Source organism: Ctenocephalides felis, unplaced genomic scaffold, assembly GCF_003426905.1.
Source record: "Ctenocephalides felis isolate EL2017-DRISC unplaced genomic scaffold, ASM342690v1 CF-g0.4_SCAFFOLD_00845, whole genome shotgun sequence".
NCBI lineage: Eukaryota > Metazoa > Arthropoda > Insecta > Siphonaptera > Pulicidae > Ctenocephalides > Ctenocephalides felis.
In genome coordinates this window covers 86,790,861-86,812,027 of record NW_020536999.1, presented here as the reverse complement: position 1 = coordinate 86,812,027, position 21,167 = coordinate 86,790,861, and the positions used below count along the sequence as shown (strand labels likewise).

At 31.5% G+C, this 21,167-nt stretch overlaps 2 protein-coding genes across 2 annotated transcripts; both read right to left on the bottom strand.

Annotated features, from left to right (window-relative positions):
- Positions 1-9,945: 9,945 nt before the first annotated feature.
- On the bottom strand, positions 9,946-11,147 carry LOC113376194 (zinc finger protein 525-like). Its single transcript, XM_026616110.1, has one exon. The coding sequence runs from the start codon at positions 11,051-11,053 to the stop codon at positions 10,088-10,090; it is 966 nt and encodes a 321-aa protein (XP_026471895.1). The 5' UTR covers positions 11,054-11,147; the 3' UTR covers positions 9,946-10,087.
- A 4,555-nt stretch (positions 11,148-15,702) lies between these two features.
- On the bottom strand, positions 15,703-16,542 carry LOC113391291 (zinc finger protein 431-like). The gene has a single exon (XM_026627234.1). It carries the CDS (start codon positions 16,540-16,542, stop codon positions 15,703-15,705), a length of 840 nt encoding a protein of 279 aa, XP_026483019.1.
- Between the last annotated feature and the right edge of the window lie 4,625 nt (positions 16,543-21,167).

The following is a 21,167-nucleotide window of genomic DNA, read 5'->3' as shown; positions in this document are numbered from 1 at the left end:
TCTATACAATGAGGGAACTATTCTTTATTTTCTGGTATTTTCTGGTTAGCTGTGCAATTTCTTGTGTAGTTTTTTGTTTAGAAATCTGCATACACTATTGGAAATATATACACAAACAGAAAAAAACAGTCAAGTTGAAATATAATCGTAACCGTGTTATAAGAATCACTAGTTATTATTATTGCTATAATAAAACAATGATGAAGTAGGATCAGTTAATTTATTTATATTATATAAATAAATATAAAATAATTGTACATACATATTAATATATTATATATACTCAGTTTTATGTATTTGATTATATTTTAAATATTTTTGCAACTCATCATTCAAACAATTTATAAAACTAATTATATATTAATCGTGTTAAACAATTAACATTGATAAATAAAACAACTTGAACTTCAGAAGATACACATGTGCAAACCTTATATTTATCTTGACAGCTGTCATAAAATAAATTTGCCAATTTTTATAGTGAATATTTGCATCTTTCATATCTTTAATGTAACACATGTAACGTAAATGATACGTAACAAATAAATACAAAGTATTTACGTCGAATGCAATCATAACTTTACGTAACAACGAGGTTTTATTAGTTTCTTCTGAGTTACGTGAATTAACTTTAGTGGTTTGCCGAGCCATCGATGATTGCATATTAATGAATAGATAAATAAATAAATAGATGAAATGTAAATGTAAAAAATAAACGCATGTAACGTAGATGATACGTAACAAATAAATACGAAGTACCTACGTCAAAGACGACTGACAATTATAAATATACGTAACAACTGTTGAAGTTTGATACTAAACGCTCTATATGTCTACTCTGTTTATGTATATATGTTTCTCTTCTGTTTTGTGTAAAACAAGTATTTGTTAATAATATTTGTAATGCATGTGATTAGTTAAAGAATATATAATCAGTCAGTCCGTTTTCATCCTTCTGCATAAGCGGTTGTATTATTATTCACATAAACTTTTAACATAAATTCTACAAGGAGGTTTTATTAACGTAATCATTAGTTTCTTCTGAGTTACGTGGAATTAACTTTAGTGGTTTATCAGGAACTTCATGCAATAACGTAAGCTGGATCATCGTTAATCGCATGTTTGAATAGATGAATTAATAAATAGATAAAATAAATTGGTAATTTTAATAATTATATCATTCCCTATTTTTTTCTTTAAAAATTAAACTGAATAAAAATTGTAATAGATAAGCATTTATGTACTATTTATAAACCAAATTATCTATATACCTAGTTAGTAATAGCTGATTAGGTATATATAATATATATAAAGTTACTAATATACCTAATAGGGACGCGAGTACAAGCCTCTGCTCAAACAACCTGGTACCGTGCAGCAGCGATATCTATTTTCAATTGAAAAAATAGATACATTTCGGGCACTGCGAAGTAAAATGGCAATCTCTCTCATTATTTTGCCCTGAATCGAGTTGGAGTTTAGCTCAGTCCTTGGACCTGCCCTAGGGCAGTACTACCTATATACCTAATTATATATATATTTTCTCATAACTATATAATTATTTTAGGGGGCGTCCATTAATCACGTGACGTTTTTAGGGGGAGGGGGTGGGTTTGACAAAAAATCACGAAATATCACGTAGGGGAGGGAGGGATATAGCAAGATATCACGTGTATTATAAAAAGAAATAAAAAATATTACAGTTTTTTCACGTAACTAAAAATACACGTAATGTTTGGTGGAGGAGAGGGGGTAATTTTAAATATCACCAAATATCACCAAGGGGGGAAGGGGGTCTAAAAATCCTTAAAAACTTGCTCACGTGATTAATGGACGCCCCCTTAGCAAAAATTGATATCTTTTGCATTTCTTTGTCAGCTCAAATTGACAATTGACTTTTAATTTATTCACATTTACACAAAAAAAATTAATCAAAAACTACATTATTAGATAAATAATCTTCATGTACATATGAATTTATCCCAGCCAAAATTTTGCTACTTGAGCATGTAAGGCAACAGCTTCATCACTCGCTTTTCTGTCAAGCAATCCAAGATTCAAACCTAATTGTGTCGAATAAGTTGACAAACTTGACTCACTGAAATCCACTTGATGGTTGTCATCATTGGCAGGATTTTGAAGGGACTGTTGTAAATGCTGGTCAGAAGAAGAAATACTTTTTTTGGTTTGTTGCTTTTGTTGAGAAGTTGTCGAAGGGTTAGCAAGGAATATAGAGTTCTGTTTGGATGTAATGTTGGTTGAATCAACATTGTCCATATTTAGGCTTCGAGCTTTATAGTTTTTATCCTTGGGCACAACATTCATTCTAAAACTACTACCTTTATCACCATCTGTATTTATTTGCTTGTCGGTGGATGATGCAACTAAAGATCTTTGGTGCATTCGATCCAAAACATCACCATTAGTACTACTGGTATCAATTATACTTTCCAAAATGCGTTTAGCCATTGATCTACTATCAGATTGAGAAGTCGTAAAAGATTTACCATTTATAATATTGTGAGTACCAATGCTGTTCACAGATTCGCTTGTAGATCCAATATTACTCATCGAGTTTTTGATTTGTGATAAAGCATCTTGATCCTTAAATACAAGATTTATATTAGAAGCAATTCCCTCACCATCACTTGATTGTGCATGTATCTTATCGTTGGATCGTGGACCTGAAAATCTTTGCTGTTTTTGATCCAAAACATCAGCATTAGTACTACTACCCTCGATGATACTCTCTAAAATACGTTCAACCATTGATTTATGATCAGATTGTGAAGTAGTAAAAGACTTTTTGGTTGTTACTCCACCAGGATTAGAGTTTGTGGTCGAAATGTTATTGTATATTAAAGTACCATCAGGTCCTACGATGGTATTATCAGATGCTACCACGTTTTTGGTATGAATTAAAGAATTTTTATTATATATTTGGTTTGCAATATAATCTCCAATATGTATTGGTAAATTATGTTTAAAGGCTAGTTGTTGGGTAAATTCATAAGGCACAAGTGGTAAGTTGTTATCAACTTCTAAAATTTCACTAATGACAGGATAATTTGCAGATCCAGTGTCTTGACCGTGGTTTTTTATAATAGTAGATGTCAAAGGTGACAGCATATTTAAATCAACAGTCGATACTGATTCGTCAAAATTAACGACCAGGTCATCATTATAATCACATAAGTACGACCTGATGTCCTTTACTGCGTCTTGCTGGTGGTTACAATCACATTGTGTACCTGTTTCCACACCAGTTGATAAAATCTTTGACCATGTTTGATTTTTTGTAGGTGACTTTTTATTTATGTTGATATTTATATTTACAGTATTACGTGGACGCGGAGAAACCTCCTTAAAAGCTTCCATCGTGATCTTTTCTTTATTCCTGATTTTTTTGGTTTTGTTTTCTTGAAAATATACACGTTTGGTTTCAAATGCATGCACAAGCCATATGCTGTCGTGATTCTTTTTGGAAAAATGACGCTTTATGAAGGTTTTCACTAAAGATATGACGCTGAAGTGTTTTTGGAGGGATACTGTGGGTTTTTCATTGGTGCAACTGGAAAAAGGAAATTGTGACATTAAGGAACGGAATCGTGTAGGAGTTCAGCATTAACATCACAAGCAGAAAATCCTATTTGGTTATTTTATGTTTTTGAACCGATGTTCAAAATGTTAATGTTATGAAGAACTTTCTATACTAAATTTGACAAAAATCATATGGTTGCTGTGCATACAGGCGTATTCCTCAGGTTGTCAGATAGGAAACCTAACCCAGAAACCGCACAATATCAAAAACACGATTTTATATAACACGGTTTTTATGACCCAACTTCATAACATACAAGTGACGTTGCAGTTTATGTGTAAAACGCCTAGATGCACAGCAAATACATAACATTTTGACAGTTTTCAGTATAATTCAGTACTATAATGTAAGGAAGTTGGACCGCAACATGGCCTAGCCATAACATTTGTCTGTTATGCGATAGAATCGGTCCCTAAATAATAAAAAAAAATCTTCTATTACCTGGGAAATAGTTGGAACAAATAAAACTCTCCATTCTCTTCCCAGACAGCACTCGTCTTTTTATTGCATCTCAAAAGATATTTGGAATTGCTTTTATTGGCAAATAAATGTTTCAAACCTTGATCCAAACTCAGGAGTTCAGGTTTTTTGACATTCTTCCTGATGATGCCCTCAGAGACGTAACCAAAGATCCTGATCTGCATAAAGCATTTACCAACTCGAATGTGGCCTGAAAAGGGAGAAAAGAATTATTGAATATTCAGTAATTAAATCAGGTATTTAAATTTAATTAGGTATTTTGAGAAATATCTTTGCAATTTAATAAAACCATCAAAAATTTAATAAAACGATTAGGCGCGAACCATGTTTTCGTAATTAATGAAACTTTGAATTTGAATAGCAATAGAGTTCATGATCTGTAAGGATACTGGTAGAATATATAATGCAGCCCCCTAAAGACCATTTACATAAAAAAATAATAGGTTAGAATGTAAAGCAAACACAGCACATAGAAAAAGCAGTTCTAAACACTATTTTCACCCCTAAAGACTATTTTTACGTATCATATTTTATATCTATAACCTGAAGCTAACGCAAACTAGCCCCGAGTTCGATTCCAACCAGGGTTAGCTGAATATCGAGCAGTGTGATATCAAATTTCTACTTAAGGTCATACATCTCAAGTGCAAATCGACTATTGTTGGCTTTGGTGCAACAAATATACACCAATAGTATTCGATATACATATTGTAACGCCAATAGGCATTGTCGCCGAAGGGTTACACAACCCTCAGTGCAGAATGCATCGCCCATCCACCTCTACTAGTAGGCCGTTCAAGTATTACGTAAGCACTATAGGGGGGCGGGGGGTTGTTGATTTGCTTATTTTGGGTTGACATGGGGGGCGGGGTAGTCTGGATGATGATTACGTCATAGGTAGTATTTTTATTTTTTTTACATTAATTGCAAAATGTTTACGTAAGCATGGGGGTAAGGGGTAAGAGCTTTGCTTACTTTTGCTGACAAGGGGGATGGAGGAGGTAAATAATTGTAATAAATCTGATTACGTAATACTTGAACAATCCCTAGGGTTCCTGCAATATAAGGTCCTTAAAGTGGTCTTTAACAAATGTAACATCCTCCGAGGAGGTCGGTCGGGTCCAGGCGCGAGCCCTTAGTGTATAGTGGTGTGTGTGTGTGTGTTGTGCCAGGGGAGGAAAACCTGTTCCAGCAAAGGTCAGATTGTATTGTTTAGTAGCTATTCCCTCCGTTACTACGTCAGTTTGTTAATTAGCTCATAATTAAAGATGATTTAGTACATTAAAGTTTAGACATAGGACATGACTGTACTTAGATGCAGTCATGCCATCACACCTGTAATCCTCAGGCATATTAAATTCCGTTAAATGTACATTCCGTTTCATTCGTGTAGTTATCTCCACAGGTAATTATAGGGTATTCATAGAAGTCGAATTAAGTAAACCCTTTCGTAATGGGGAGTGCAATGCTAAAATGTAATAATAGGCAGCCATTGCAATACTCCAGAAAGGGGGGTCAACCCCTTTCAATTCGTCACAATATCTAATATATGGTCTACCTCTGCAGTACATAAAGAAATTGTAGATGACCGCTGGGTTGCCCTCTCAAAAAAAAGAGTGCGAGTAAGGTTCACACGCAATTGAAGTAAAACTTATTTGCTACTAAACAGATAGGTTTTAAGTGAAAATAAATACATCATATAACAATTTTGAATAATGCTTATTAGTAATGTGGTAACACTCGTGATGCACACATTTATTAGTGTCAACCATTATACACATTTATATAATGATAAATTATAAATTATATATTTATAATAGCATTAAAAATATGTATAATATTTGAAAAAAAATGTAATTAAAGTCATACTTCAAATATGACATGATCGGTTTGTCATTGTAATTAGCATTTAGAAATAAACCTTCACTAGAAAAATGAAGTAAATGTTGATTAACAAATTCTGTAATATTGGTTCACACAGTGGATTATGTTAAACAACGCTTAAACAAATATTGTTTTCGCAACTTCACTCGTCATGTGATAATTGTGTTTGAAGAACTTCATGTAATTAAAAATAACATACATTCATGGACTGCTTGTGTTTTTACTTTTTCGCTGCCGATATAATTTCATTCTTTAAACAGCTATAATATCTACTACTAATCACATTCGGCCCGCATAGAAATGATCTCATCAAGAGCGAATGACGAGCATTTACCCTAGTCGCGCCTAAAAAAGTTTTACTTTAAAAAGTATAGGTTAAAATATATAGCAATCACATCACATAAAGCAGGCACAAATTAATATATTGATTTCTCAATGATTAAGTTAATCTAATGAGCCGATTCCGCAACTCAACAGACCAACGTTATGACAAGGCCATGTTACGCTCCAACTTCCATACCATATGCCACTGAATCATACTGAATACTGTCAAAATGTCATGGATTTGCTATACATTCAGACGTTTCGCACATAAACAGCAACGTCACTCGTGTGTTATGAAGCTGAGTCAGGAAGATCCTATTATCCAAGATCGTTTTTGTGACATTTGTGCGGTTTCTAAGTTAGGTTTTCTATCTGACAACCTGAGAAGAACGCCTGACTGCACAGCAACCACATGGCTTTTGTCAAATTTAGTATGGAAAGTTCTTCACAACATAGGCTTGCCATAACATTGGTCTGTTGTGCGGGAGAATCGGTCCATTACTACACCTATTTTTTCCCTACCTGGAATATTTTCCAAGGCAGGCACAAGAACACGGCCATTCATAAATAATTGTCTCCTCAACCTCTCGGCACTTTTGAGCAAAGTTCGACTAATAGTTTTTTCACTCCAAGTACTTGCTGGCCGTATTTTGGAAAAACACAAAGCTGCTATGCACAGAAGCAAACTTTGGGAGTCATGTGGCAAAAAAGAGGCCTTCGAACACTTTTCTTCAAGTTGGCAATGGTGGTTGTGAGGTTTTATCAATAAAGGAACCTCTTGGAGGATTTCTTGATGTTTTTTAGTACGATTACGTTTTGATTTTTTAGGCTTTGATTTGGTTGTAGTGCAAAGACATTTTTTAGGATGTAAGAATGTGACACTAGAATTTGATTTTGACATACTTATTTAATAAATTAATTTACATAAAAAATTTAAATAAAACCACTAAATTTAGACATGTATAAAAAACAAAAAAACATTAGTTTTGTGCCTCTGTCAATTTCAAAATCCCTGCCATTGGTTATGTTATATTTTTAAAGCCTAATTTTTATTTCAGTAGTGCAAGGCATTGTGCTTTAAGGCAAATTGCTAGAACTTCCAGTACCGCAATAAAATATTCCAGGAATATTAAATGTTTTCAAATATATTATAATGTAACTTTCATTATTCTTATTTTATAGACAAAATATAAGAGCTTATAAATTGGACAATAACTTTCATATATCTTCTATATATATATATAAAAATAAGTCGGATTTTCCTTCCTGACGAAATAACTCCAGAACGCACAAACCGATTTGGACAATTTTGCATTCGTTGGAAAGGTCTCGGGCTCCTCAAGGTTAATAGCTAAGAAAGTTAGTTGTGCATGACATAGTGCCTTAATACAAGCTGCTGTAACTTAACGCATCCTAATTAAAAATTCGAGTAATGACATTAGTGAGAATTATCAGAATTATGCTTGGTTAAGTCAACGAGCAATTCTTGCCGCAAGGAATAATGATGTACACGCACTGAATTTCACCATTTAATCAAAAATTGCTGGCGAATTGGTGACATACCAATGATTCCGACTGGTCTTCCTTTTGACTTCAAACGATTGCAATTTCCAGTTCGCCTTGTGTTCGCAATGACAATTAACAAGTCGCAAGGCCAATCGCTTAGTGTTTACGGGATGAATTTCAAATAGATTATTTAGAAAATCATAGTTTTTCACACGGGCAGTGATATGTTGCCTGTTCACGAGTTGGAAAACTATCCGCTTTGTTTGTGTTAACGACAGACCAAAAAACAAAAAATGTGGTTTACCAAAGAGCACTTCAATGAAACGGATAATTTGCGGATTCACTTTCATTTACTTAGAGAAGTTCAACTAAAAAAGACTTCATTTTTGTAATCGAAATGAATTCATTACTGTTGTATAATAAAATCAAATTTTTCCTTTTCAAATATAAAACAAACAAAAAATTTCTTCGTCTTTCTCACGAAACCATCTGGTGGCGGAGTTCGTCGGGTTTGCTAGTGTTTATATAAAAAGTAAATATACAAAACTTGATCAAGCTGAGTTAGAAATATGAAATAAGATCCTTATTCATTCTAAGAATTATTTAAAATAAATTGCAAAGTTAAATTTATTCATTTCAACTTACCCTATGGGAGGTTAAAAATTGTATCCCCACATACACACAATCAAATGGGACTTTGCTCATTTTAGATAAGGGTGATTTCAGTGCAAGATTTGTAACATTCTAGTTCCTCCCCCCACTAAGTAATGCCCAACAGCAGTTTCTGAAGGGACCAGACTCAAAGGCAAAGCAGAGGTTTTAGTCAGTTTTATACCCAGGCGGTATTGAGTCCGACAAACAGACAAAAGACCCAGTCTGGGATTCATAATGCATTTCCTTCGCAAAGCAAAATTAAAAAAATGCATACTCATACACACACACATCCATTTTTTCTTATGCCAAAATATTCAGAACCTCTGAAATGTAAAGTTATGCAAAAATTTTCAATTTTGATTTTTAAATGATTACAATAACTTACCCTACAGTTAGTTAAAAATATTGAATTAATCCTAATGTATAATAGGATAATTAATCATCCACATTAATGCATTTAATGTGGATGATAGGGATGAAACACTGATTTTTATAGAATTTAAACTTCCTGTCAAACATAACTAGTATCTATCATCACAATTCGTGAAATTTCCAATTTCTATTGATTATGTTGATTATTAACATGTACAGGAAAGTCCATCCATGCACCTTTTTAACTTGCCGTAGGGTAAGTTATTGTAATGGGCCGAAAATCGGAATTGAAAATTTTTACATTTCTCGACGTTTTGAAGGTTTCTGAACGTTTTGGCATACCTCAGAAAAATTGGATGTGTGTGTGTGTGTATGTATGTATGGATACAAATTTCCAGTCACGTTTTCGGACGCACGGATCAACCGATTTAAATGTTTCAAAAAACATTCGATTCCTATTGATAGGGAAAAGAGCTGATTAATTTTTGGCAAAGGCAGGCCCAGCCGTTTTGGAGATACGGAGCAAAGAGTGCAGAAAATAGAAATCGAATTTTTGAGAGAACGGAGTATCCGATTTGAATGATCTAAAAAACATTCAATTAGTAATGATTGGGAGAAGTGTTTATTAGTTTTTGGCAAAGGCAGGCCCAACCATTTTGAAGATACGGAGCTAAATATGTAAAAAATGGCAATTTTTGAGAGAACTAAGCGTCCGATTTAAATGATTCAAAGAACTTTCTGCTTGTCTTAACAAAATAATTGATTTTGTTTTTTTTTTAAGTTTTTTGTATATCGAAAATATTTCAGATTTTATTTTTAATTCTGACTATAGTTCTAATATACTTTACAAATAATTTCAACTCTGCAATTCAGTTTATATAATTCTTATGAATATTAGACAATGTTACAATATTTATAATAATCTATTTGAAAACATTCAGTATTCCTCGAACATTTCGTTACGGTACGGGAAGTTCCAGCAATTTGCCTTAAGGCACGATGCCATAATTGCCTCAAGACAGAATTCCACTTACAGCTAGTTAGTTTACATTTAATGATATAAACAACACGATTAAAAAGTAAATAATTTATTTAAAATTTAACATTTATAAAATGGTGTCTTATTTGATTTCCCTTAATATTAAACTAAAGTTACTTATAAAACTATCATATTTAACGCACTCAGTTAGTTTCTGTTTATACAATTTTTATTGATATTCATTTCGATCTACACTATGAATAATCTTGTGTCACCTTTAATTGCACTCACAAGTAAATTTCTTTTCCAATTTCTAACGATGACTCTCCGAAATGAACAACCATGTGTTCTTTCAAGGTACTCGACTGTAAAAATGTTTTCTTGCATATTTCACATGCATAAGGTCGTTCTGCACTATGATTAAGCATGTGGGTTTCCAAAGCATCCAATTGTCTGAATTTTCTACTACAAATTCCACATTCAAAAGGGTCATCTGAATGAACAAGCATGTGTTGTTTTAAATTATACGATCTATTGAATGTCCTACTGCATAATTTACATTTAAAAGGTTGCTCTCCGGTATGAGCAACCATGTGCCTTTTGAGACTGCTTGCTTGTGTGAATGTCTGATTGCATATTTTGCATTCGTGACAGCGTACACCATTGTGTATAAGCATGTGTGTTTTCAAAGCATCTGCTCGTCTGAATGTTCTACTGCATGTCTCACATTTATAAGGGAGGTCTTTCGTATGTACAAGCATGTGGTGTTTTAAATTATATGATTTGTTGAAAGTCCTATTGCATATTTCACATTTAAAAGGACGGTCTCCAGTGTGGGTGACCATGTGGCGTTTTAGAGTGCCTGGTTGGGCAAATGTCTGATTGCAGATTTTGCACTCATGGGGCCGTTCACCTGTATGGATCAGCTTGTGTCTTAACAAGACTGATGGGTGTCTGAATGATTTGTAGCATATATCACATTTATAGGACCTTCCTTCACTTTGACTAAGTACAGTTTGCTCTTCTAAATAATGTTCTTCTGAAAATGAACTATTACTGATGTCCCAATTATAAGAAGATGATTCAATTACCTCTTGTTTGACTTTTTCTTCTATGGATACTTCGGAATTCATGAATCTTTCCAGGCACGTTTCAGACTTATCAAATTCATCCTGATATTCATGCTTAATGTCTTCTATTGAATATTTTGATGGTTCAGTTTTGATTATAGACACAGTTGTTTCTTCAGCCATTTTAGGATATTTTCACCGCGAATACTCAAAAAAACGTTAACGAAAATAGTCGTACACTATATATTAATTTATTTTAGTTAATAATCTATTTAAATGTGATAATGAATCGAACTAAATTAATTTTTATTGCAGAAAATGAAGAGGTTAATGTCTGACACCTGTTTGACATTTGACTTGATTGTTTATGCATAGACAATGTTTTCAGAAAGAGTGAACGTTATTTCGATATTTGATAAGAGCGTCGCATCTCTCTAAATTCAATATAGTTCTCTATGCTTCATCTGTCAACTTAACGTACAAACGCGCGAAATTTTATATTTAAACTAATGGTGCATGGTAGCGTGCCTCAAGGGAAATTGCTGGAACTTCCCGTACCGTTATTAAAAATCTTGGTACGGAACCCAGAAAAATTTACATAAAATATGTACACATTATTAAAATCTCGATAAAATATCTGATAATTTGTTGTGCATATGTCCAATAAACATTTTTGACCGCCAAATGCCATTTTTTCAACTTATTTTTATTGAGAGTCCATAATCGCTGGACCTGCCTTCCCAAAAATTCAATCAGTTCTTCATCTAATACAAGTAAATTTTTTTTTAATTATTAAAATCGGACCTCCGTTCTCTTAAAAACTGGGTTACCGTTTTTCGCACTTTTTGCCTCGTATCTTCAGAACGGCTAGACCTGCTTTTACCAAAAACTAATCAGCACGTCTCCTTATCAATAAGAATCGAATGTTTTTTGAATTATTCAAATCGGTTGATCCTTGTTCCCGAAATCGTCGACCAAAATTTGTATCCGCACACACACACATACTTCCATTTTTTCTAAGGTATGCCAAAATATTCAGAAACCTTTGAAACGTGAAGATATATACAAATTTTCATTTTCGATTTTTTTGCGATTACTATAACTTACCCTATGAGAAGTTAATAATGGTGCATGGTAGCGTGCCTCAAGGCAAATTGCTGGTACTTTCCGTACCGTAATAAAATATTCTAGAAATATTAATTTACATAAGACAAAATATAAGAGTTTATAAATTAGACGACGACGTTCATATATATTTACATGAAAAGTAATTAAACAGAACTTGATCAAGCGGAATTCATTAGAATGAAGGAACTTATCTCATATTTCTAAGAATTATATAAACTGAATTGCAAAGTTAAAATTATTGATCTGAAGTATATAAGCAAAGAAAGTTTTAGAATTGTAATTATAATTAAAATTAAAATCCAAATCATTTTTTATTTAAAAAAAATGAAATTTTGGGATTTTTTTGCCTTCCTGAAGTAAAACTTCTTTAGGCGCAACTAGGAAGTAAATCTGTGCAAATGCAACGGAAAAAGCGTTACGGCCGAGTCGAGTGCCAATGATTCGTAATTCGCTCTCGATGAGATCATTTCTGTACTGGTGTTTGTGATTGGTTGTTGTGTCGCGTCAAAGAGTTCTTTGATTGTATAATGAACTTGTGGTGTATGGCATCGTGACGTAAGGCAAATTGCTGGAACTTCCCGTACCGTAACGAAATGTTCGAGGAATATTAAATGTTTTGAAATAGATTATTATAAATACTGTTAACATTTGTCTAATATTTATTTATAATAATTATATAAACTGAATTACAAAGTTAAAGTTATTTATTTAAAGTATATAAGTGAGCTTCAAAACTTTAGCCAGAATTAGAATTGAAATCTGAATTATTTTCAATATACAAAAAAAAACCAAAAGCAATTGTTGTGTCAACACAAGCAGAATATTTTCTGAATCATTCAATTCGGATGCTTATTTCTCTCAAAAACTGCCATTTTTTGCACATTTAGCTCTGTATCATCGAAATGGCTAGACCTGTCTTTGCCAAAAACTAATCACCTCTTCTCCCAATAATTACAAATTCAATGTTTTTTAGATCATTCAAATCGGAGACTCCGTTCTCTCAAAAACTCGATTTGTATTTTCTGCACTCTTTACTCCGTATCTCCGTAACGGCGGGACTTGCCTTTGCCAAAAACTAATCAGCATATCTCCCTATCAATAGGAATCGAATGTTTTTTAAACCATTCAAATCGGTTGATCCGTGCAATCGAAACCGTGAACAAATTTTTTTTCTGAGGTACGCCAAAATATTCAGAAACCTTCGAGAAATGCAAAAATTTTCATTTGCGATTTTCAGCCCATTACTATATCTAACCTACGGGAAGTTTACTAGTTATAAGTAGCATTTTTCCTTGAGGAAAGTTGCATGTGTAAATAACAGAGGTTTATTAAAATCAGAACTTTCATCGCCGTTTTACAAAAACGGGCGAGTAAATTTATTTAAAATTTTGCACTGTTATGCTAATTCTAAAGAAACGGCTTAGCAGATCGTATAAAAAAACTAACCAATGCGTATAGTTTTTAAATGTTGTGAAACTGACTTGCCCGTTTTTGAAAAAACGTCGATGAAAGGTCTAATCTTAACAAACCTCTGTTATTTACTCATGCAACTTGCCTCAAGGCAAAATGTCACTTACATCTAGTTTAATTTGCATATTGAGCCTCGTCTTTTAATAAAAACGAGGCTTCCAAAAATTGACTACCTCTAATGGGAGTGGAAACGTGTAACATGAGGCGTGAAATCACTTTGACAAAGTAAAAGACGGCAGTACTTTACAACGCGCGCTAAAAAGAATTTGTCAAGGATTTGTTCTAAATTTTAGTACTCAAACTATAAAAACGTTAAATTTTTGGATTTTTTTTAAACAATTTTGTTTTATTTTTGAATTCTGGTAAAAAATTAATACGAGATATTTTATCGCTATTCATTTAATCAATGCTATTCATTTTCTCAAACTTCGATGAATTTTTAAAATTAAACAAACCATATATGTATCTATTAATTTTAATTAAATTTAATTTTATTAAAAATGAAATAATAATTTTAATAAAAAAATTAACCCCTAAATTTAGCACTTAGAATAAATCGTAAAATTGTTGGAATATATTTGTGTACATGTATACATATATATATATATATATATATATATATATATATATATATATATATATATATATATATATATATATATATATATATATATATATATATATATATATATATATATATATATATATATATATATATAAAGCGAAAGGTTTTTCTTCAGATGGTGAAATAATATGATAAAATTATTCTTGGGCATCCATCAAGTAAAAAAACAGTTTTATTGAAAGAAAATATTTTTATTAAGAGAGCATACGTTTCGGGTCTTGATTTGACCCATCTTCAGTGAATCTGACGTGTAGGAAAAGTTTATTGAAGTAATTTGTATTATTCGTAGTTACTACATATTTTTGTGGTTATCAAAATGGAAATTAGTTTTATAGGCAAGACAGTTATTACAGCTGCTCACAGAATGAGACTGTATTACCAGCGAAATAGTAAAAAAAAACAAGCAGTCAATGAATGTATGCTAATTTTGATTACATGATAAGTGAAATTGTGAAAACAATATTTATTTAGGCGTTGTTTAACATAATAATTCTCCGCATTTTTTTTCAGATATTAACAAATATTAAAGCAGTACAACTTTATTCCATCATGCCAAAGATATATCTTTTCAGAATTATATCTCAGACACTTTTGGAAGTTAAGAGAAAGTCTACATGTTCTTCAATCATGATGGGTCTTAAGTATTACAAAGGAGTATATTTTTATAAATAATGAAGAATAAATTGATATTCAGATTTAATACTCTAAACAAGAGATCAAGCACAATAATAGTTTGTGTATCTGTGTATCATTTATATACAGATATACTTCATAATAGATATATATGCAGTTTATTTATTGATAGTGTTAATGAAATTATTCAAGATTGTTATAAGTTCACTGTGTGAACAGACATTATAGAATTTATGAATCAGCAATTACTTCATTTCTCTAATAAATGTTCAAGTCCTACATGCTAATTACAATGACAAACCGATCATGTCTTAAGTGTGACTTTAATTACATTATTATTTTCAAACATTAAAAATATTTTAAATGGTATTACAAATATATAATTTATAATTATTACTATATAAATTTGTATAATGGTTTGACATTAAAAAATGTCTGCATCACAAGTGTTACCATATTATTAATGAACATTATTCAAAATTGTTGTATGATGTGTTTATTTTACTTAAATGCCATCATTAGCAAAAAAACTTTTACTTCAATCACATGTGAACCTTACGCGCACTTGTTTTTGCACATCATAGAATCTTTGATGATGCAGTTATCATAAGATTCTTCTTATGATAACTGGAATTTTGATAATTTTATGATAACTGCAATAGTTATCATAAGATTCTTCTTATGTTACCATGACAACGCTATGTTATGAGCTCTGTTACAGCAGAATTGCCCCATAATTTTTTTTTTTGCACATCATATGCAATAACATTCATATACAAACATAATATAAAAACTTTACCTAATATAAAAATATCTATTCTATTAACACAATATTTTTCTAAAAAGAGATAACTAATTAATTATTTTTTAATGTGTAACAATAATTCGTCTAAATAAATTCTTCAACCAATAGTTTCCTTCTTAACCCTTTCCACTCGCGAATTGCGAGATTTATATGTATTTTGCCGCCAGAGCATTATTTTTCATGGCAATTACTATCACTCACATTATTTTTCTCGGCTTCATGTGTTTTCCTATGATTCTTTAAATTAGAAACCGTAGCAAAAACTTTAAAACATATTTCACATTTATGAGGACTAGTCCGAGTGTGTGTAAACATATGATCTTTCAAAACACGAGACCGTTGGAAAGTCTTACCACATAATTCACATTTATAAGGACGTTTTTCGCTATGCGTGATTAAGTGCTCCTTTAAACTAATTTTTTGTGTGAAAAATTTATTACAAGTTTCACATTTAAAACGTCTTTCACCGCTATGAGTTAATTTATGTCTATTTAGGTAATACATTACCGAGAATGTCTTTTGGCATAATTCACATTTGAAAGGTCGTTCTGCAGCATGAGTGCTCATGTGTTTGGTTAAGGATAGTGATCTGTCGAAGGCTTTGTTGCATATTTTGCATTTGTGGGCTTTTTCTCTGGTGTGGATTCTGTAATGTGTTGATAAGTTACCAGGTTGTTTGAAGGCTTTGCCACAATAATTACATTTGTAAGCTCTGATACCGGTGTGGACTGTTGTGTGTCTTGATAACATGAAAGGTTTGGGGAAGTCTTTGCCACAGATTTCACAAGGATAAGACTTTTTTTTAACATTTAATTCTATCACCTTATCCTCGTCTACAGTCAATTCAGATGTCATGAATTTTTGTAAACTAATTTCATCCTCAGAATCTATTTCTGATTTAATACTTTGTGAATCCTCTAAGTCTACAGTAACAGGAGTCTCTCGTGGTTGAACTTTTTCTATTGCATCAGTATTGACATTGCTTGCAATCACTTCGGTGTCTTCAGACATTATTTATTATTTTTGTACTAGCAATTAACAAGTTATAGATATTTTTATAAATTTAATACATAAATAAATTATTATTAGTATAATTAACAATATACAAATATTTGACATTTGCATTCAACTGTCAAACATGGCGCCGAAGTTGAACGTCTGTCAAAAAGTAGTGCTGCCACCATTGCAATATTAAAACCTAGTGCTTGTCAAACTTTGAGGAAGAAAAGAAACTTTTTGTTAATATTAACAATATCGAAAATACGAGATATTATTTTCATGTAATTTCTATCCTTTGCACTCTTATTTATTTAAATTTATGTTTTTATTTATCAATATTGCTAGATGTTAACTATTTAACAGTTGTAATAAATATTGTAATTAAAAAAAAAATGTAATATCTCGATGTGTCAAGTCATTCTAAATCGTTTGATTCCAAGAACTATGTATCTACGTTTATATATGAACTTTTCATTCTCAAACATTTGATAAAAATCGTTTAGGTCAAATCATTTCTGCACCAAAAAATGCAAGTAATTTCTCAACATTAATAATAAGTTAGAAATCTTGCTGAATAGTTTTGATATGATTTGTGATATCTCCATGTGTCAAGTCATTATGAATCGTGTGATTCCAAGAAGTATATGTGATTCAATATGTGTAAACTTTTCATTGACGCTTTTTCCAAAACGGCTGCACCGAATTCAGAAAATTTAAAAACTATTTGATAAAAATCGTTAAGGTTTTCCTTTTCTTTTATAATTAGCAAAAAAATGCAAATAATTTGTCAACATTAAAGTATAAGTTAGAAATCATGCTGAATAGTTATACGTAAAAATCGGCAAGACCGTTTTATTTTAATTAATAAACTTGGCATAGTGATAGAGAAACTTTTTGTTAATACTAATAATTTCAAAAATACAAGTATGATACGATTTGTGATATCTCGATGTATTGAGTCATTCTAAATCTTTTATTCCAATAAGTATGTGTGATTCCATATGTGAACTTTTCATTGACGCTTGCTTTCTTAGAAACGGCTGCACAGATTTCGAAAAATTTAATAACCATTTGATAAAACTCGTTAAAAACAAAAATTTTCTTTTATAATTAGCAAAAAATGCAAATTGAAGAATAAGTCAGAAATCGTCCGGAATAGTTTTTCGAAAAAATCAACAAGACCGCTCCTTTTTAAATAATGAAACTTTACACAGTAATAAAGAATATTTTTGTTAATACTAATAATTTCGAAAATACATGTATGATACGATTTGTAATATCTCAATGTGTCAAGTCATTCTAAATTGCTCGATTCCAAGAAGTACGTGTGATACCATATGTGAACTTTTTATTGAAGCTTTCTCAAAAACGGCTACACCAATTTCCAAAATTTTAAAAATATTTGATAAAATTCGTTAAGATCAAACCATTTCTTTTTAATTAGCAAAAAATGCGTATAATTCAACAACAATAAAGAATAAGTTAGAAATCGTGCTAAATAGTTTTTCGAAAAAATCAGCAAACCGTTTCATTTTAACTAATGAAACTTGGCCTAGTGATAGAAATAACTATGTTAATACTACTAATTTTGAAAATACAAGTATGATACGATTTGTGATATCTCGATGTGTCGAGTCATTCTAAATCGTTTTATTCCAAGAAGTATGTGTGATTCCATATGTGAACTTTTCATCGACGCTTGCTTTCTCAAAAACGGCTGCATTGATTTCGAAAAATTTAATAACCATTTGATAAAACTCGCTAAAAACAAAACTTTTCTTTTATAATTAGCAAAAAATGCAAATAATTTGTCAACATTAATGAATAAGCCATAATTGTGCGGAATAGTTTTTCGAAAATATCAACAATACCGCTTCTTTTTAATTAATGAAACTTGGCATAGTGACAGAATTTTTTTTGTTAATACTAATAACTTCGAAAATACAAGTGTGAAACGACTTGTGATATTTTGATGTATCAAGTCATTCTAAATTGCTCGATTCCAAGAAGTATGTGTGATTCCATATGTGAACTTTTCATTGAAGCTTTCTCAAAAACGGCTACACCAATTTCCAAAATTTAAAAAATATTTGATAAAATTCGTTAAGGTCAACCTTTTCTTTTAATTAGCAAAAAAATGCTAATGGTAACTTATATATGTTCACTGAAAAGTAAATAAACAAAGCTCAATCAATCAATCAAATATAAAATGAAGGGCATTGTCTAATATTTATATGAATTTATAGAAACAGAATAGCATTTGAAGTATATTAGTGAGCCTTACAACTATAGCTAGAATTGAAATTAAAATCCGAATTATTTACGATATCAAAAAAATTTTTTTTGAAGATTAAAAAAAAAAATTAAAAAAAATCTTTTTTCCAAAAGCAATTGTTTCGTCAACACAAACAGAAAGTTTTTTTGAATCATCCAAATCAGGTGTTTAGTTCTCTCTAATTTTTTGCACATTAAACTCGGTATCTCCGAAACGGCTGTACCTGCCTTTCCCAAAAACTAATTAACACTTCTCCCCATCAGTACGAATAAAATGTTTTTTGGTTCATTCAAATCGGATGCTCCGTTCTCTCAAAAACTCGATTTCTATTTTCTGCATTTTATTATCCATATCTCCGAAACGACTAGACCTGTTTTTGCCAGAAACTGATCAGCACATATTAAGTGCAACCTTCTATTATCACTTTGATAATATATACTGAAAACTGAAGTTAATTTCTCACGTTGATGCCGTTTGGAGGTTAGCTTTCACGTGTGAAACAATCGATCAAAGAGCAAAGTTGTTAGTTCGTGATTACGAACTCATACGATTCTAGACCCGTGACATAACATTTCTATTTTATCCCAGAATTGCTAACATAAAAGTTATTTTTGCTCACTTATATACTTTAAATGATTAATTATAAATTTGTAATTTAGTTTATATAATTCTTATAAATAAATATTAGAGAATACAGTATTTATAATAATCTATTTGAAATATTTAATATCCCTCGAAGATATGGTTACGCTGCACGAAATTCCACCAATTTGCCTTAGGCACGATGCCATACACCACTAGTTTTTAACTTCCCGAAGGAGAAGTTTATGTTTTCATCAAAAAATCCGATTCGCTAATTTTATGTTTTCTCGACGTTTCAAGCCATTCTGAATCGAATGAGACCCAATTTGGAAAAAGTATGTGTGTGTGTGTGTATGTGTATGTGAACAGATTTTTTGCCGTAAATCGACAAATTCTCAGAAACGGCTGGACCGATTTCAAAAATTTAAAAGCCATTCGATGTATCTCGACGGGGACTAGCGTTTCTGAGTGGGACGATCGGCCGAGCTGTTTCTTTGCAAATTGCAGAAAAGTGAACAATTTTTCGTCTACGTTTTAGCCCGCAATTCTGAATCGATTTTGAAAATTCAAAAACCGTTCGAAGGATATCGGTCGGAAATCGTGCTGATTAGTTTTTGGTGAAGATCGGCCGGGCCGTTTTCTTGTAATAAAGTTTTAAAAAATTTTTTTCGACGTTTTTATTATTATTTTTTGGCGATAGTCTTCTACATCATACTAAAGTATTACGGTCCTACGACAACTAGTTTAGCATTCAAAATTCGTCAAAGTTTGCAAAAATTAGTATCGTTTTTTTGGCATTTATCAAAATTAGATCTTTCATCGACGATTGCTCAAAAACGCCTGAACCGATTTCAGAAATTTAAAAACCATTTGATGTGTCTTAATGAGGACTATCGCTTGTCACTTTTGTGCGACGATCGGCCGAGCCGTTTCTTTGAAATTTGGAAAAAATGGTTAAACTTTTCGTCCACATTTAAGCTCATTCTACCGAATCGATTTTAAAAAATCAAAAACTGTTCGAAAGATATTAGTTGGAAATGATACTGATTAGTTTTAGGTGAAAACCTACCGAGCCGTTTTCTTGTAATTCGTTGTTGAAAAAAAAATTGAGCCGATTTTTATGAAACTTTTTTTGATGATTTATATCATGGTCTTATACAACTTATTGAACCATTACGGCCTTACGACAAGTAGTTTGATTTTAAAAAATGATCAAAGTTTGAGAAAATGGGTATTTTTTTGACGTTTGTTAAAGTTAAAATTAGACGATTTACTTGGTATAACGATAGAGTACTTGGTCCTAATAAACATACTAAATCATTAAAGTCCTACGGAAACTGGTTCAATTATAAAAATGATTGATTTGTGAAAATTTGCTTTTAGAAAATGCTCGAGTTAACTTGTTCTTTCGTTTTCAATTATGAGTAATAAATTCACTCGAAATGCTTTTAATAACTTATGAATTAATTTATTTCTTATTGATTAATTCGATTAATTACACATATCGGGAAGTTCATGTAACTTGGCTCGAGGCAAAATACCAATACCAACTAGTTTGTTTATTTTTTCATAACATTTCAAAACATTTGGGTTATTTTCGGAAAATAGAGTCTTAGAAACAGATGTACGTGCCTCACAGTTTGGAAGCCGCAGAGCTAATGACATGTTTATGAAGTTGGCCACTATTGCCTATTGTCTTTTAGATGTAATATGTTGGTATCATTGATAATTTGACATTTCATATATTCATAGGTTATAAAAAATATTTATTAAATCAAAA

What these genes read in the sequence shown, in the direction of transcription:
- LOC113376194 (XM_026616110.1), bottom strand. Translation starts at nt 11,053, where the DNA reads ATGGCTGAAGAAACAACTGTGTCTATAATCAAAACTGAACCATCAAAA.
- LOC113391291 (XM_026627234.1), bottom strand. Translation starts at nt 16,542, where the DNA reads ATGTCTGAAGACACCGAAGTGATTGCAAGCAATGTCAATACTGATGCA.